General features: G+C 37.8%; 1 protein-coding gene across 1 annotated transcript in view; it reads left to right on the top strand.

The window, feature by feature from the left end:
- Nucleotides 1-16,422, top strand: part of HLCS (holocarboxylase synthetase) — a 91,114-nt gene extending 74,692 nt beyond the window's left edge. Inside the window, exons 7-11 of the mRNA XM_028727146.2 lie at nt 6,071-6,138; nt 7,374-7,534; nt 10,193-10,307; nt 12,166-12,379; nt 13,275-16,422. Coding sequence (XP_028582979.2) covers nt 6,071-6,138; nt 7,374-7,534; nt 10,193-10,307; nt 12,166-12,379; nt 13,275-13,446 — 730 coding nt within the window. The 3' untranslated portion in view covers nt 13,447-16,422. The remainder of the gene's footprint in view (nt 1-6,070; nt 6,139-7,373; nt 7,535-10,192; nt 10,308-12,165; nt 12,380-13,274) is intronic.
- Nucleotides 16,423-17,938: the final 1,516 nt, after the last annotated feature.

Genomic DNA, 17,938 nt, shown 5'->3' with positions numbered 1-17,938 from the left:
TTTCAAACAATTTCTTGTGCACAGATCTTCAAAAAATGCAACAGTTTCTGAAAGCAGAAACTTTGAAAATATAAGTTAAATACCAGGACCACACCCTCCAACATTTCTCAGATGAAAATAGGGACATTCTATTCTCCTGCTTTTGATCTCACCATACAAATATACATCATATACATCTGTCACCTTGAGCCAATTACAACCTTTCTACTGAACCTACCTAACAGGATTCTTGTAAAGAAAAAATGTGCAAGGGAAAGGATTGTGTATAACACCTTCCGCAGATAAATGAAATGGAAAAATTTTTTAGCTGTAAGCTGCCTTGAATCCCTGTCAGGGGAAAAGGCAGGATATAACAACAGCAATGAGAACGTTCAGGAACTATTGAACTCAATGGAACTTAGTTCTGAATAAAAATGCTTAGGATTGCAGTGTAAGGTTGCACAGTCTTTACCCAACTACCTGGGAGTAAGCTTCATTGAATACATTGGGACTTACATCTGAGTAGATAGTGTAGGGCTTAATTTACAATAAAGGAATAAACAGTCCATGTGTTTCCTAAAAAACAGCTGGCTTCTGAAGCATTGCTATTAAAGAATTTTCCTTCAAAATTATAGAGAGAGCTTTGTATGTGTATAAACATACCCAGAAAGAGAGAGATAGAAAAGGCTTCTGTTTCCCAGAAGGACAGTAGGGTGCCTGATCTCTCCACCACTCTTAATCAAGCCAAGGAGGGTAGAAAAAAGGAAAACCAGGACATACCGCGATCATATCAGAAACCAGGATGGCTTCTGTAATTCCAGGACTGCCTGGGAAAACAGAACACTTGGAGGGTATGCAAGATGCCATATTATTTTCCAGCATCCTGACAGATAGGCTTCTACCTTCTTCCAACCTTGGTGAACAAACTGGTTATGAGTGATCAAGGCATATTATTGATCCCACTCAGCATATGTTTAATTCAATTTATTATGGCAAACAGATGCCAGCCCCTTGTGCTTGCTTCACTAGACACTAAACAAAGTACACTAAACCTATCTTTATGCTCTCCTCTCAAATTTGTGAAGGCTCTTCATAACCTTTGCGAAGGCCATTTGGCTATACGTTGTGTTAATGCCAGGCCTCACTCAGCTTTCCGATCCAACGTGCTACCCAAATCTGTTTGTGGACAATATTGTCCATATAGTAGCCAAGCCTGAATGATCTCTTGCAGTGGCCCTTCAGGAAATATCTATATATGAAACATTGTGAAGCTCACAATAAACAATTCAAAATCTCAACTTCTATGCTTCAATATTCCCTCAGACTCTCAACTATGACTACAACACCTTACAAGGTCTTAAATATGTTTGAAGTTTTTCAATGTTTCATATGTAGATGCTTAAGGGTACAAGTGCCAAGATAATGGTCTAACTTTAAGAAATTGAATTTCACCCCCTTCTGGCAGAAGTCAAAGAATCCTTCTTTGATTGTCCAAAACAAATTTATCATGTCTTTGGAGGGTAGCAGCTGTCAAGATGATTCTACTCCCCAAATTGACTCTCTTATTCCAAGTGCTCCCAATAAAAATTCCTTGAAAAATGCTGTTGCAATGGCAGAAATGCTGGGACTCTGTTCTACACCAGGGCAAGAGACCTAGATTAGGCCTGGCAACCATTTGTTAAAAATCAAAACAAAGAGGGTCTAGGATTACCTCAAGTTAAATGGTACTAAGAGGCAGTTCATTTTAGAATCCTTCTCACTACGCTACAGGACCCTAAGGATTGTTCATGATTAAGGACGGAGTATAATCAGGAAGTTCACAATAAAATATGTGCTATTACGTTTTCATCCCATAATAATAATAAAGTTGGAACACATTTTGGACTACAAACTTAGGGGCTGCCGCCACCGCCAGGACTTTCAGGACAGGACTTTCATTTTTCAAAAGTGGAATGAAGAACGACTGAATCATTCATGTGACATTTACAAAAACCAGCAGCATTTTACAGCTGCTCAGATACTAAGCTGGAAATAGTTGGCATAAGCTGGCACCAAGACCATTTCAGCATGAAAAAATTGATTCACCAGCAAGCAATCAGGCCCTTCATTCCTTTTGAAAAAAATATAATAAATATATCTGTATCATCCAAAGGAGTACTTTCAGTCATTTACAAATCTTTCCATCTCAAATCGTTGAAAAGCTTATAGGAATCAAGCTTAGGGAAGGAATTGGAACGGGCCAACAGTTGTAATGTGTGGGCCAAAAACCTCCATTATCAGTATTAGTGAAAAATAGAGAAACAACATCTAATATCTTATATAAATGTTATCTGACACCCCAGAGGTGCTGTGGTAGCAGCTTCCAAGTTTCAAGAAGATAGTATTTATTTATATTTTATTACCCATCCTACAGTCTAAAGTCCTGGGATTAGAAGTTTCTACCACATGTGATCGTTATGCGAAGGTATAAACATCTTTTGCAAGACTGTCTTTAAGGAGATTGGCACAATTACCCACCCAACATTCAGTTAGTTGTGTTCCACAATTAGCTCTGTTAATTATTTTTGACAGAGAGAACTTACTACCTAAAGAGCTTGTTACATTTATACCAGTGACATCAAGGCAACTGGTTTGCACACACCTGGAAGAGCTTGGAAAATTTGTTGGTAGACTGTTGGCACCAATAAATCTGGTCCATAGCTCTTATGGAGAAACTTACCAAACAAGTACAGGACATGATGATAATGCTTTTATTGAGATTTGGTATGCATTTATTGCTTATGTAAATAAGGATGACGATGGTTTACAACAGCCAACACACATGACAATCTTTGGCAAAATGTTATTGGTTAACTCTTGCATTTTTAATTCAGGAGTGGGGAACAAGGACCAGGGATGTTACTTCTATTTGTGTGATATCACACACACACACACACACACACACACACACACACAGTTACAACAAAAATAATTAAAAAACAGAAAATAACAGTTAAAGAAAATAAGCAAATGAATTATATGCTGATATAAAATAAGTCACTACCTACTGTAACATGTCTTTATAGAATATCTGGACATAGTTGGTATGGGTTTTTTCCTGTAAGGCTCTTAGGTATTTATAATAAATACTGTTATTGTTTATTGAACCATCAGCACATATGTAGTTTATAGTTTGAACAATAATAGGTGATTATGCATTATCATATGAAATTATTGCAGTATCAGGTGGTTAAATCTAAGCTTACGTACCAAAGATTCCCCCCCCCAATATCTTCTTTGCTTTTTACTTCTTCCTGAATAAGAGTCCTGTCAGACTCAACAGCTTGCAGTCGAAGGTTAGCTCAAGAAAGTTACATATTTTTCTTCTTTCTTTACCCACATAGATATAGGACTACACTAAGGTAGTTTAGCATGTAGACTGTTTACAATCACTTCTTTCTGTTACAAAACCCTAAAACTTGTATTTTCTGAAAAGGTGGGGGGTTATAAAAATCACAAGCACTTTATTATGGTCTTGGAACTGTGTGGTAATGCCCCTAGAGTTATCTCAGATAGCATAAATAAATCTGTCTGTCTCCAGTAGTCTCAGTCTAGGTATTAGCAACTTCTCTATGTTGTATCCCTTCTTACAGAATTCACCTCCTTACAGAAACTTTGCCTTCAGTAGCACAGGAGCACAGTCTTGTCTTAGTGTGCTCCAGTAACTCTGGCCAAACCACTTAGCAACTGCATGCGTAGGTTTCCTTAATCATATCATTGTTCCACAGCACTGTGTTTGGTGTCATAACTAACTTTTCCCCCTCTCCTGATTTGTCTCCCTCAGATTTGTAACGTATGACTTGCCTGTTATGTGGAGCCTAGACAGTTGCTTCAGCTATATTTATAATCTGTCCATAGCACCATTTCCAGATTTAAGTTACATTTCCTTTTATGTAACATGAATGTGGTATTGAAGCTGAAGCAGTTTTTGACTCTTACATGCAGAGTTTCTAGAAGACAATATTAAACTTAAATGGTTACAAAGAACCTCTCTTAGATTCTTTCTGCCAGCTCCCAGCACAAGTAAAATACGGTTTTAACAGCAACAGTTGATGGTAGACAGTCTCAATAAGCAATTCATGGTGGCCAAGAGAAACAATTATCAGGCTGTACTTTTAATATATAATGGAAGTGGGACTGGCAAAAAGATACTCTGGCCATTGCTTAGAAAAAACGACTATTGCTGATATTTGCATTAAAGGGAGGAGAACATTGCATTACCACTCCTGTGGTTCAAATACTTTTTTGCCTTTTAGGTGAACAACTGATCCATTGTGAAAAGATGTTCAGAAATATTTTGGATCATGTTTTGTGTTCTTTATGCACCCTCTATCTAACCTATTTATAAAACGTTATTCTTGAAACCCCAGCAGGAGTGAATTAGGAAACGCCCTCAGGAACCATTGGCACTAACCAATGTTGTTTCCCAGTAAGGAGCAGAGGGTGTATTTGTGCTTACAATTCTATTTTTCCTGACTGCCATTAGCTCAGTCCCAGAGTTTTTAAGTCTTTGAATCTTCCAAAATTCAGAAAAAGTAATTCTACAATATGTTATAAGCAGAGGCAAACCTAGGGACTGGCAAAACCAACCACTGCCAGAGGTGCCAGCTCTGGGGAGGTGCAAAATTCACCTCTCAGACTATGGAATATATGATGTGTATGTGTGGTGATATGCCGCCACTGTTGCAGCGAGATCAAACACAGGGGAAGCTTCCCATCTTTCTTGCACTGCAGCACAAAGGCGTTTAATTTTTGTTGTCCTTTCTCCTCGCCTCATCCTCATTCCAGACACTTGAGTACTCATAAAATGCAGTAATTTCTAATGTAGATATTGCAGTAAAGTGTTTGGGGGGGGGCACTGACATAGATCTTGCTGGGGGGTGCCAATACAGTCTTTGGTTGTAAGTATCTCTGCGCGGGTGGCGCTGTGGGTAAAAGCCTCAGCGCCTAGGGCTTGCCAATCGAAAGGTCGGCGGTTCGAATCCCCGCGGCGGGGTGCACTCCCGTTGTTCGGTCCCAGCGCCTGCCAACCTAGCAGTTCGAAAGCACCCCCGGGTGCAAGTAGATAAATAGGGACCGCTTACTAGCGGGAAGGTAAACGGTGTTCCGTGTGCGGCTCTGGCTCGCCAGAGCAGCGATGTCACGCTGGCCACGTGACCCGGAAGTGTCTCCGGACAGCACTGGCTCCCGGCCTCTTGAGTGAGATGGGCGCACAACCCTAGAGTCTGTCAAGACTGGCCCGTACGGGCAGGGGTACCTTTACCTTTACCTTTATCTCTGCATTATATTAAATGGAAATTCTCCACATTAAAAGGGTCTATCAAAGTCTTAATAGTTTAAGCCCTGACCAATATGTCATAGCATGCTTTTTTCTGCTAACCTGAAAAGAAAATAAAACCATATCACTATTTAGTGCTACTTATTACCAAGGCAACTTAAACAATATTCTCATAGCAAGATTTATGCAAGTCAACATTGGCTCATTTGGTGGTGTTTGAATATGCTTTAGTTTCTACTTATCCCCTGTAGGAAAACTGTATTCTTTTAAGTGAAACAATTTTAAAAGCAGAGCACAAGCCTAAAATAAGCTAGTGTTCTCTAGAGTTCTCAGAAGGTGTAGATTTATTTACTGTAGTTAAATCATAATTAGTTCTCAAGGGATAGTGTCTCTCTTAAACTGCTTTATTGCCACCATACTGGTTTTCTAAATAATCAGAAACTGCTGCTGTTGCTGTATTCAGGAGTATAGTCATGAATTTGCTATAAGTAGTAACAAATGTTAGAAATTGCTGGTTGTCACATATGGAAGATAGTGAAACACTTTGGTGAGAATAAGCACCTCAAAAAGAAATGTAGGAAATGCAGCTACTTGATTAAAATATATCCTGCCATTATAGATTTGATATTTTCATTTTTCTATATGTTTTGCCTTTCCCATTGTTTTAACATTTTTGACCTGTAGCTGAAATGATAATGTAACAAAAATTATAAATCTAATGTTTATAAGAAAGCCACACATTGTTCTAACAGTTTTCCTTTTTACAATTTGCAGGTTGATGTACAAGGTGCCACAGGAAATAGGTCTGATTGCGATTGCAGTTCAACAAACTCAAGGGAAAGGTATGTTGGTGTAATTCTGATGTCAGCAATAGAAGTTCATGAATTGTAAATAACCATCTGCATTAAAGGTTACAATTTTAAATAGCTAAAATAGCTGCGTGAAAGAGTGTGAAACCATCCTGAGTTGTTAGTAAGCACTTTTCTGACTCTGTATTTTCATCCAGTTGGGGTTTTCATAGATGCTTTTCAGGGAAGCCAAATGCAATCTCACCACACCCCTGTTCCGTAACAAAGAACTACTACAAGCTGTATGCAAAAAGTGACAGTATATCTTGCTTGTGGCACTTTTCCATGCCTAAAACAAGCATCGGATTACCTCCAAAACGTGTAGAAGAACAAATCTGATTACTGTCTGTTCTTCCGTTTGTTTCGGGGGGGGAATGATTTTGATCAGTCTGTGAAACAAAAAAATTGAGTTGTCATATGGCACTAGAGCAAACATCAAACCAATACTGTAAAGTGTGCTCAAGTAGCAAGCTCTGGCTTTAATTTTAATTCAAATTACCCTCCTTGGCTGTGCTTTTCCAAACTGGCTTTTCCAAACTTTGTCATGGTATTTATGACCCTTTGTCTTCAGTTAGTACTCTTCATGAAGTGATCATGACTTAAATAATGGCCTTTATACTCAAATAGTTCATACATGAAAGTTGTGGTTGGGCAAAGCTCCTGCACTGCTTACTTCAGTGTTCCTTATTGGCTGCTGGGGGGGTGTGTTACTTATTTCAGGTAGAATATCTTTTTTTAGTCCCATTGATTCATTTTTTTTCCCTATTCTTTTTTGGCATGACAAATATATACCATAAAGTTGTTCTTTTCAATGTATCATTAAAAAAAACACAACTAGGTGGTATTTAATATGAACAAATATAAAACCTATAAAACCTCTGATAATTATGTATTTAAGCATGGATCTAATCCATTGACTGGATTGTTCCTGTTTTCAATCTTCATTTCTCTTCTCTTTTGGCCAGAGTAGACATATTGTATCAGATTAACAGTAGACATACATACATACATTTCTTATTGCTACAACTTATGGTGTAAGCAAATCACATGTATATGGTTTTTTACTTGTGAATTAAAAACAGAAAGAAACAATGTAAAAACTTTAAACCATCAATATATTAGAACACCTTCAAAATATTTGATTAGATTTTCTCAGTGAACTGGTGAAGCTTGCTTTTTTTATAACAAAATAAAACTTTCACATAAATACTTCTTCCCTTTTTTTTAAGGCCGTGGTGGGAATGCTTGGCTGAGTCCTGTGGGAGCTGCTTTATCAACTCTACATATCACCATTCCTTTATCTTCTGAACTGGGACGAAGAATTCCTTTTATTCAGCATTTGGTTTCTCTAGCAGTTGTAGAGTCTGTTAGATCCATACCTGGATACCAGGTATTGCATTTGCGTGTTTCCTATTCCATTATTTTTACGCTTTTTTGACCTAAAATGACTTGAGTATATAATTGACATCCCCACTTAGCATCATTCAACTATCAGAATTTGCCCCCAGGCAAATTTGATTTTGCCTCCAGGTAATTTTTTTCTCTTCATGTGTATGATTGCTGTTTCCATAATGAACCCCCAAAAAGTAAGTTAAGACTAGCAACCTATTCTGGTTTACTGTATTCTACCTGAGTTTCTGTAATGAAGATTGATTTGCCTCTTGGTCTTACTCCTGGACTTTGTTTTATTTTTGTTATAAAACTGATGAGAGGAACTGAGAAAAGAAAAAATAATAAGATTTGCAATTGCCTCTTAGGTTTTAGTTGGAGCTGTTTCACTAGCCACTTCATTCCTTCTTTCTTTTTCCACTTCTTGTTTAACATTGAAAATGTTTGCCCCAAGCTCGGAAGCAAGAGGCTAACCATATCCTCTCAGGGGGGAATCAAGTGTCCTGTCATCAATGCTCAAATTACAAACCAATCTTCTTTAGCACCTCATCAGTTTCCTTTGAATGTAACCAATTCATAATATTGGCTAACTGTAAAACATTGGTATTTTACAGGACTAGTCAATGAAAACATATGTTTCCTATATTACACAAAATCGGTGACTTGAGCACATTTACACATGAATTTCATTAGAGTGGTACCCAGTAGCCTTTCATATAGTTTAACGGTTGTCTTCTATTAACACTTCCCAACTTCAGGACTTCATAAGTTGACTGTAAAAATGCTTCACAATGGAATGTAAAATAAAATAAAATATAGTGGTTTGGAGCATTAACTGTTTAATGTAGGAGTCCCCAAAAAGAAAAGGAATACTTTACAGGGATAATTCAATCTCGTAAATATATTAGTTGTCTGACACAGTACAACTGAATAGCAAATCATCCCTTTAGAAGTCTGTTGTACTTTTTTGTTGTTTTATCTGATATATTCAGTAACTTTTCATAAATAAATCTCTAGATTAGTGCACTTGGATCTTTGTTCAAATAGTTCAACAACTATTTTTCCAGGTGTGCAGGGGAGAGCAAAGGACATTGGTCCCACTGACTTTGCACAATACTGATACCATCCAGTGTCTTAATATAGCACATTACAGGTTCTTTCAGATTACCTGTTTATTGAACATTCTCCTGAAGAAAGGATCTCCAATCAGACCTTATACTTGATCTGAAGCCAAATACACTGAAATGTCAAGTCTTTTTCTTTGTCATCAGTTCTATCCAGGACAGACTTCTGTGCTCCCATCCAGTATTTAAGAGGTTCCTTCAGGGAGCATCTCTTTGAAGCCCTCTGGTCATCCACAGGTTTCTCTCCTGGAATGGACATGGTCTTCTATGTTCTCCCACAGCCCCTCTGCTTCCTCAGTCTCTCTGCCTCCTGTTCCTTAAGGCAGATTTCTTCATTGCTATCACCCCAACAAGTAGGTTGACTGAACTCAATATACCTTCCATCAGAAGCTAGCCCTACATGTTCCAAAACTTTTTACCCCACTAAATATACCTGTACATGCTAGATGTCAAGACGGGGACTCAAAACCTACATCCAGAACACAGTAACATTCAGATAAATGGGCAGCCTGTACTACCACACTAGGTAGAAAAGTCTCTACTTCATCTCTGGTGAGGTGGATAAAAGTTGTTGGTTATGAGGCCCATCTCAAGGCTTCCTCAACCTTGGCTCTCCAGATGTTTTGAGACTACAATTCCCATCATCCCTGACTACTGGTCCTGCTAGCTAGGGATCATGGGAGTTGTAGGCCAAAAACATCTGGAGGGCCAAGGTTGAGGAAGCCTTCTTTAGCAACTCTGTTTCACATCACAGCTCATTCCACTCGGGCAGCTGCCACTTGTGTTGCTCTGTAAACCAATGCACCCATACCTGAAATATGCCAAACAGCCACATGCCACTCAACAAACATATTGACATGACAGCACAGTTTAGATGGTATGGAGCTTTGGGGGTAGGGTTTTATGCACATTGTCCCTCAAGTGCTGAAGCAGTCATCTACCCACTGCAGGAAAGCAACAGTTTTTATGTATCCCGCCTGCAGGATACCTCCTGCATCCAGCAGGAGAATGGGACATTGGTTTCTTCCACAACATACCTTCTTGCAAAGGCATCCAAGTCAGGTGGCTGCCCACAGCTCCACTCAGTGCATCCAGATCACATTCAGGATCAGGGCTCTTCTCTCTTTTTGTCTTTTCCATATGTCTGTTTATTTTTTAAGTGGTTCTGCTAGTCTGAAAATGAGATGTTAGGGAGAAAAAGCTCCAGGGTCACATGTTTCCCATCAAACAGGAGTTATTATAACTCACCAGGGGCCAAGAACAAACCTTGAAGGTAAGTGACTAGTGTTTTGATCTGTGTCCCAATTCATTGTGGGCTTTTGCTTCTTTGTGGGTAACTTTTAGAGAGAGAGAGAGAGAGAGAGAAGAGAGAGAGAGAGAGAGAGAGAGAGAGAGATGCTGCTAAGTTTTCATTTGTGTATTCAGTGTCAGTATTAAATATTTGGAGAACAGGAAGCGCTAGACAAAGGATTAACACCATGCTGCTTTGGGATGCAGTAATATAGAGCTATAAATATACATGTTGGTTTCCCTAGGATATTGAGCTTCGAGTGAAATGGCCAAACGATATTTACTATAGTGACCTTATGAAGCTGGGTGGCGTTTTAGTGAATTCCACACTAACAGGAGATACATTCCACATTCTTATTGGTAAGAACATAAATGGTTTAAAATATATTTGTTTGTTTGTTTGTTTTTAGGCATTTTTGCTGCTATTGATAATGCAAATACATAGCAAAATAAATGTGACCGTGATTCACCTGGTCCTTAATGGATTGTTATCTGACTCCCTGCTTTCAGCTTGCAGGATAAATTATTGATTTGTTCAGTCATGGGAGGAGAGGCATAATCAAGAATCCTTGATTATTAAATAAATAGTGTCCATGTTGTGTGCTTTAAAGGATAGGTAAATAGGAATAACAGAATCAGGTCTAGACTTAGAGCAATCTGCAGACCTACTCTCAGTATCTCTTGCTTCAAAGTTAGGAAGCTTCAGGAGATGGTGGCAGCAATACTCATTTATAAACAGTATGAAGAATGCATCCCAGTGCAATCTAATTTGGAACAGGGATAATGTTTGAGATGATCCAGCTTGAGATCCATGACTTTCACAGTGTTCGCCCTGCAGTGGATAGTTGCTTAACATTTTGTTAAGCCCATATCCATTAACAGCATTCACAATGTTCTCCACACACACACCAGAAAACGTCTCGGATAAAACTAACATGGAAAATACACTATTGAGAATATTATAGTTTCACTTCAGTGCTTATAGGCGCACTCCTAAAATCCTATTTCAATCTGTGGGTTTTGTTAACAGAGAATGTTCTAAAATTTTATAATATGGTTTTGATTCCTGACTCCACCCTTCTTAAATGTCAAGGTAACTAATCCTTTTCAGATCAATTTATGAATACTACCAAATAATTATTTCCATATTTAATAGGTATATTACTTATAAATTATTATTAAGTAATGGTTTCAAAAATAGGACATTTAAATGTGAGTATACTTGACAAGTCTGGCTCTGGCATCACATGCACAGGGAATGGAAAACCTACATTGCTCAGAAAGGGAGGAAAATAAACAGGTAGTACAAGATTGGTGTGTACATTTCGCAGAGCTATGTTTAGGAGGCCTGATCAAGAAAGCCCTGAGAGCTGCATTTAAACACCCTGGCTTTCTGCCAATAATATTATCCCCTGCTAGAGAGCTGGGTGAGAAATGAGGCTTCAAAGAGAGTCTGGCAAGAGAGCCCTTGAAAGCTGAAAGTTGACTTAAATGTGGAATCCTCTAGGCTTTTCTCAAAGAAGCCAGTTGCTGCCCTGGAGCTGGGGGAAATGCAAGTTTTTAAAATGGTAAAATATAGCATTTTATAGCCGCATCTTTCTTTTTCCGATTAATGCTCTCTTGCCTGTATGCTGAGCCATGTGTGTATGCATGAGATGGCCCATAAATTTCAACCTAAAGAGCACATCTACACATGCACACCAAACAGTGTATGCAGCTCGACTTCCTCCATCAAAATTTAGCAGGGCAGCCCTTGTAGGGGGGGCAGTTTCCATACCCACAAGAACTCACTGTGGTGGGATGGGACATCTGCCGTCTACAGACAGTATTGTTCTGTCACATAAAAACTGACAAAATATATTATTTGGCAATTTTACTGCACAGAATTGTTCTTTGTTTGAAATGAAGATTGTTCCAAAGTTGCATGTCTGGATGTGGATTGTCCTGGACTGAACTAGCTTTCATTGGAGGAAGAAACCATCAAGCACTGTCATGAGGCTGAGCCAGGCTGTCTTGTATTTAGCACATGAGATGGATTTGAGTTTATATGAGCTTCTGTCATCTTTCATCATCATTTAAAGCAAATCTCTTCAGGAAATCTGTAGATGGATTTTTACAGCTGTCTGAAGGAATGGATTTGTCTTATGATACAAAGAGACTTTTTCAGAGAAACAAAACTTTTCCTACACTGCCTTTCTAATATATTTTTCTTCCCCAGGCTGTGGATTTAACGTGAATAACAGCAACCCCACTATATGCATCAATGATCTCATTATGGAGCACAATAAGACAAAGAATACAGAATTAAAGCCCTTAAGTGCAGATTACCTGATTGCAAGAAGTGTGACAGTGCTGGAAAGTCTGATCAACACCTTTCAAGAGAAAGGACCTAATGGAGTTCTTCCCATGTACTATAAGTACTGGGTGCACAGGTAAATAATTTAAAATATATAGTCTATATCTTTTTTTAAAAGAATCTTTATTACTTGTAAAAGAAAAATAAGTAACAACATAAAGACCAACAACATAAAATAAAATTTCCTTCTTAATATTCTTAATCTTAATTGTTTTAGTGATAAATTGAACTAACCCCATCAAGAGGCATTTATCTCAAACCAATAGTGACTGATCAGATATATATATGTATGCATTTAACATGTTTCAATTTTTCAGCATGTGTTAGAAGTATTTGTTTATGCATAGGCAGATTTGTCATTCAGCACCCATGCATTAAAATATATCAGATTGTTTACATTGGAGTTGTTCCTTAAAGCTACATTTACCTAGCATTTTGAGTTAACGTGCTAGACATGGATCATGAAGTCTGAGCTTTGCAGAATATCTGAGAAGAAGCAGATTAATTTTACTATAGTTAAGCAAGTCTACCTATGAATGAATGGGTGCAGGAAATTCCCACTGACATTGTTTATTATGATGGTAGACCATGTCAGTAAAACCCTATTGTGTGTAAGCTATGTAGAATCCATGTGCCTTTCTGAAGAATTATCTCTCGTACAGTGCCATTTATAATTTATATGAATTTCATTAATCCATTTATTTCCTTTTGTCTATTCAAAGTTGGTTAAAACCCTCTGTTTAGATGGGGAAATCATTCATTTCTTAATTTTATTCAAGGATTTCTACATCATTTTTCAAAACTTTCCCGAAGCATCTTCCAATCAGTATAAAAACATTTTAAACTTAATATCAATATCTAAAATACCAAAGTCTTTTACATATTTATGTAACATTTATAACTAGACTGAGGTGAGTTTATGAAACTTGATGGCTTTTTAAAGGGGGTAATTCCTTGTTTTTTATTTGCAGTGGTAAACAAGTACGGCTTGGAAGTGATGAAGGGCCTTTAGCGTGGATCGTTGGAATAGATGATTCCGGATACCTTCAAGTTCATGAGAAAGGCAAAGATGTAGTAACCGTGCACCCAGATGGCAATACTTTTGATATGCTGAGAAACCTGATAATTCCAAAACACCAGTAGTTTTTGAATATGGTGAAACAGCTTCTCTCTCAGACCATTTTCTAGAGTTTGGCTGGAGACTGTCAAACTAGAAGTATCTAATCTGAAGAATTGAAACACTGTATACCAAGGAAAACATTGAATTTTGGGTCATTTAATTTTCCTGGGCTCTTGGCCCAGTGACCTGGGATTTAGTGGCTTTTCATGTTTATTTGTTTGTTTTCCTTTCAGTCTCCATGCAGATGTGAAGGAAACCTTATGGTCAGCATGAAAAGCTCTAGCTTCTAATTTTTGGCATGGAACACTCAAGTAGAATTAGCTCCATAAATCTGTGTTATCCTGTTACTACAGATTCTTCACGCTTGCACTTACAGTATACCTTTACATCCAGTGCTCATATTACTTTGTATCTATAGGAAGGAATGCATTTTGCAGTAGAATATTTCCTCTATTAAAACGATAGGGTATAATAAGTTTGGTTTACCAATGCCCCGGTTTATTATGGTGTTTTGTTTTTAAGTTGTGGATGAACAGCTATATGCAAAATGAAGTTATATTATTCATTTTGAACATCTGTTTTAGAGTATGCCATAAAATTATTAAAAGAATTTTACCCCTCCTGCTGTCTCATACCCACAAAACAATGATCAAAAGGAATTTTAGCCTTTTAGTAAGGTCTCTCCATATGCTGTGTTATATTGGAGTCCAAGTCTTTCAGAAGCTTGATGTTTCCACAACTGACCACTAATTGTTATTTTTTCTAACAATAGATTTCTGGCAGTTGCCCTGATTCCTATAAGACTATACAGAACCTGAATTGCTTGGAAGTATGTTTCAAGTTTGCAGCGCTATTTTGCATTTTCCTTGGATTATGAATCCGACAAGTGTTTCTGCTTTAATGGCTATAGCAGAACCTATTTTCCTGTATTATCTATTGTGCCTTATGCATTAAATATATCATAGTGTATGATACATAATTATGTGTCATCTCGCCTACTCAGTATGGTCCTCTGATCACTCTGACCATTTTTATGATCAGATGCCAAATACTGATGAATAGATGATACGTTCAGCTTCTTGCACTGTTCTCAGAGGCTCCTAGGTGTATGACTGTGTTTCTGGACTAGGCTGCCTAGACTTATGGAACTCACTCTCAACCCAGCCCTCCCAGGCTATAGTTTGAAACCTATTTCTGCATATTGGGGAACTGTTGGTAACATGACCTTCTAATGAGAACTGCCATGGGTTCTAAAGGACTCCCTCATGTTACGTCAAGAAAGTGCCCTGAAATGCATGCCTGACATGTAGCCAGAAGCAGGTTTGTAGGTTAAAGTTCACTTTATAAAGAATCAGGAAATAAGTAGATTGGCTCAAATATAAATCCAAGAAGCCTTAAAGAAAGCAAAGAAGTTGGTCTGTAATGGTGGATTAGCATAATCCCTGCATATTGGAGTCTTGAGTAGTTTGACTATAAATTACTGGAGATTAAGTTTTCATTTCATTTAAAATGAGGATTTTGACTTCTGTTGCATAATGTTGCCCACACTGTGACATCTATGACTGTTTCTTGCTTGATGGCATTGTTATCTAACAAATGAAAAAGTAAAACAATTTAGCTTATTTGAGTGGCTGTATATTGATTATTTGTTCAAACAACTAATGGTGAGAAGTAATGACTTGCAAAACTCTCTGGGACTAGGAATTCAAAGCTCCTATTATTATTGATTTAATAACTCCAGTGATCCTTAAGATTGAGTTAGTATAATAAAATAAATGGAAACTCCAGCAATGTATTTGGTATTCAATTTTTATTTTTATTTGCCTGTGGAATCCTTCTGTCCTATTGTCCTAGCTCATGAGCTTTTAAATGTATGATTCATACTATTTACCTGTTAGCTGCCAAATTAATAAAGCAGAGCTGTGCCACTTCATTGTTCAGTCTGAACCTTCATCCCAAGTCGCACAGCAATCCACTCCCCAGTTTCTACCTGATATCTTGCAAACAAGTTTCTACTGTGAAAAGCTTATGACTTTTCACAGTATACACCATTTTAATAATGTAGGGTAGTTTGATTATACATGACAGCCAAGATAGCTCACAATTATTCAGGAGGGTAAGTTCAAAAAAGAGGTGTTGAATTTGGAGACGGGATCAGTGAAATTTAATTGTTGAAAGGTTCTCTAAAGCTTGTTCTTAATTCCGCCTCTTTCAGTTATTAATTTCTGTCCTAGTTTTTAGTATGTGTTTGAGGAAATGTAGGGTACAACATCACTATTGATGTTATTTGGGGCAGTGAAAGATCAGACAGATGAGGGAAGGGATAACTTCATGCTATCATGTCATCTGGCAGTCCATCAGATTTAATTGTTTTGCTACTGAATACTATACCAGTGAACAGAAAAAAACAGCTACCATATAGAATTTGGTATCTACCTGGCATTCATTATCAAGGTTGGGCTGGGTGAAAGGGACAGGCCTAATCTCTTCCTATGGTGTCCTGATTGGTGCAGCAGCAATATATATTCAATGGCTGGGGAGAAGGGGTCCATCATCCACTTTCCTTTTCATAGCAGCCTGTCCAGCAATCAACTGATGCCAAAGATTTACATCAGGTGCTGGGCTCTTAGGACAGGACAGTGTTCTTGTTGATGCGAGAGGTGGTCTTTGAGACGCTCTTGGAGATCTCCTCACTTGTTGCCATGCATGTCCGGATGGCAATGGCAAAGAGTGTTTTTTACTAGCTTTAGGTGGTGTGCCTGCTGCTCCTTTTCCTAGTGAAGCTTGTTCTGGCCTTTGTCATTCATGCCTTAATTATACAAGGTGACCTTCCATAACAATGTGAAAGATGGACAGTTCTCTGCTGTATTGACTTCTGTTTGCCTGAATGACTGAGCATGTGGTTGGTCTGGATCTTCCCCTTCTTCCGCTCCTCCCTGTTTCATGTATGCACAAAATACATTTTCTTGATTTATTAAACTTGATTTTGTATTGTTTGACTATATTTGTTTCTTTTTGGAAAAATCAGTAAAAATACCTGTTAATCAAAAAATTATATCTAGATTAGATAACAATAATGCAATCTACATAGAGCTACCTTTGAAAATAGTTGGGCCAAGCTCCATCTGCTAGAGTTTTAGTTGGGCTTTATAGCTTAGAACTACCCTACTCATACTGGTTACCAATTTGTTTCCAAGCCAAATTCAAAGTGTTGGTTTCAACCTTTAAAGTACTAAAAAAGCTTGTCCTCTCCCATATGCTTGTAGCTTAAGATCAACAACAGACACCTTGCTCTGTGCCCCATTATAATTAGATGATGGGTGGGCATCAGAGACAAGGCCTTTTCTGTGCTGGTACTTAGACCTGAAATGCCTCCTATGGGAGATCTGCCAAGTTTCATCACTGCTTGCATTTTACAGAGCTGTTTGCTTCTACTGGTATTTGGTACTAGACTAATTGCTTGGCCTATTATTATTATTTTATCTTGCTATATATTTATACTGCTGCTTCTTAATATACATTATTGAATTATTTTGTAGTTTATATATATGGTATGGTTTTTTGTAAGCTGCTTTGAATTCATTGTGTAGAAAATTGGGGTAGAAATTTGAATAAGACATAAGGTTTTCTTACCTGGATAATAAAGAATGTAAACCTTTGTTAAAGTAAAAACAACCTATGCTTTGTTTTATTTCAAACCATATTAGAGTTTTTTGCACTGGGAAAATTCTTTCATTTAATTTCCTTTCTGTAAATGAAAAGTAATGAAGTGTGGACATGTTGAAACACAAGTGGATTAGGTGGGAATATCACTTTTACTTTTGCTTTTGAATGGCCTGCCCTGTACATACAAGACAACGTACTGTCTTGAATGAAAGGGGAGGGGGGGTCAGCATCAATTGTAAACTGTCATATACCTGACTTTATTTTTGTTTGCTTCAGAACAGCTAAATAAGGCCTTTCTGACTCACAGCTGTCAGTCAGAAATGCCTGTGGAAATTTCTATTGGATACACAAGTAAAGGTGTGCATGGGTAGTACAGCTGGTAATCACATTGTTTTCCACATCAAATTTGGCAACTACTCACCATTTCTGTATGAAAACCATTTTATAACAGTCCTTGTGACTTTATAACATAGCAAAATGTGTCTGGACAGAGTCTGGAGGAGCCAGCCAGGCATCCTGGAATCCAGAAGTAGCCTCTGAAAATGTGCAATACTATTAAAATGTCCAGGTTAGTAAAACACCTTTTCCACTGTGTAGCTGATGTTGTCTTTCAGACTGTTCTGTAGATGAAGTGCTTTCAAAAATATTTCATTATGGTGCCCATATTTTTTTGCAATATGCGCTTTTCTTCCGGACCAAAGTTTTAAAACTCCTCATTACATATTAAGAAAATATCTGTACAGATTATTTATTGACAGTAAGGCTTCTTAAGGAACTCTGGTGTGCTAGTATTTGAAAAGAACGAGGTGAATTGCATCCAGACAGAACTGATGACCTTTCCAGAATTAC

This window comes from Podarcis muralis, chromosome 4 (assembly GCF_964188315.1).
Source record: "Podarcis muralis chromosome 4, rPodMur119.hap1.1, whole genome shotgun sequence".
In the NCBI taxonomy this organism is placed as follows: domain Eukaryota; kingdom Metazoa; phylum Chordata; class Lepidosauria; order Squamata; family Lacertidae; genus Podarcis; species Podarcis muralis.
The sequence above is the reverse complement of the archived record's forward strand: the minus strand, read 5'-3'. Positions and strand labels throughout refer to the sequence as shown.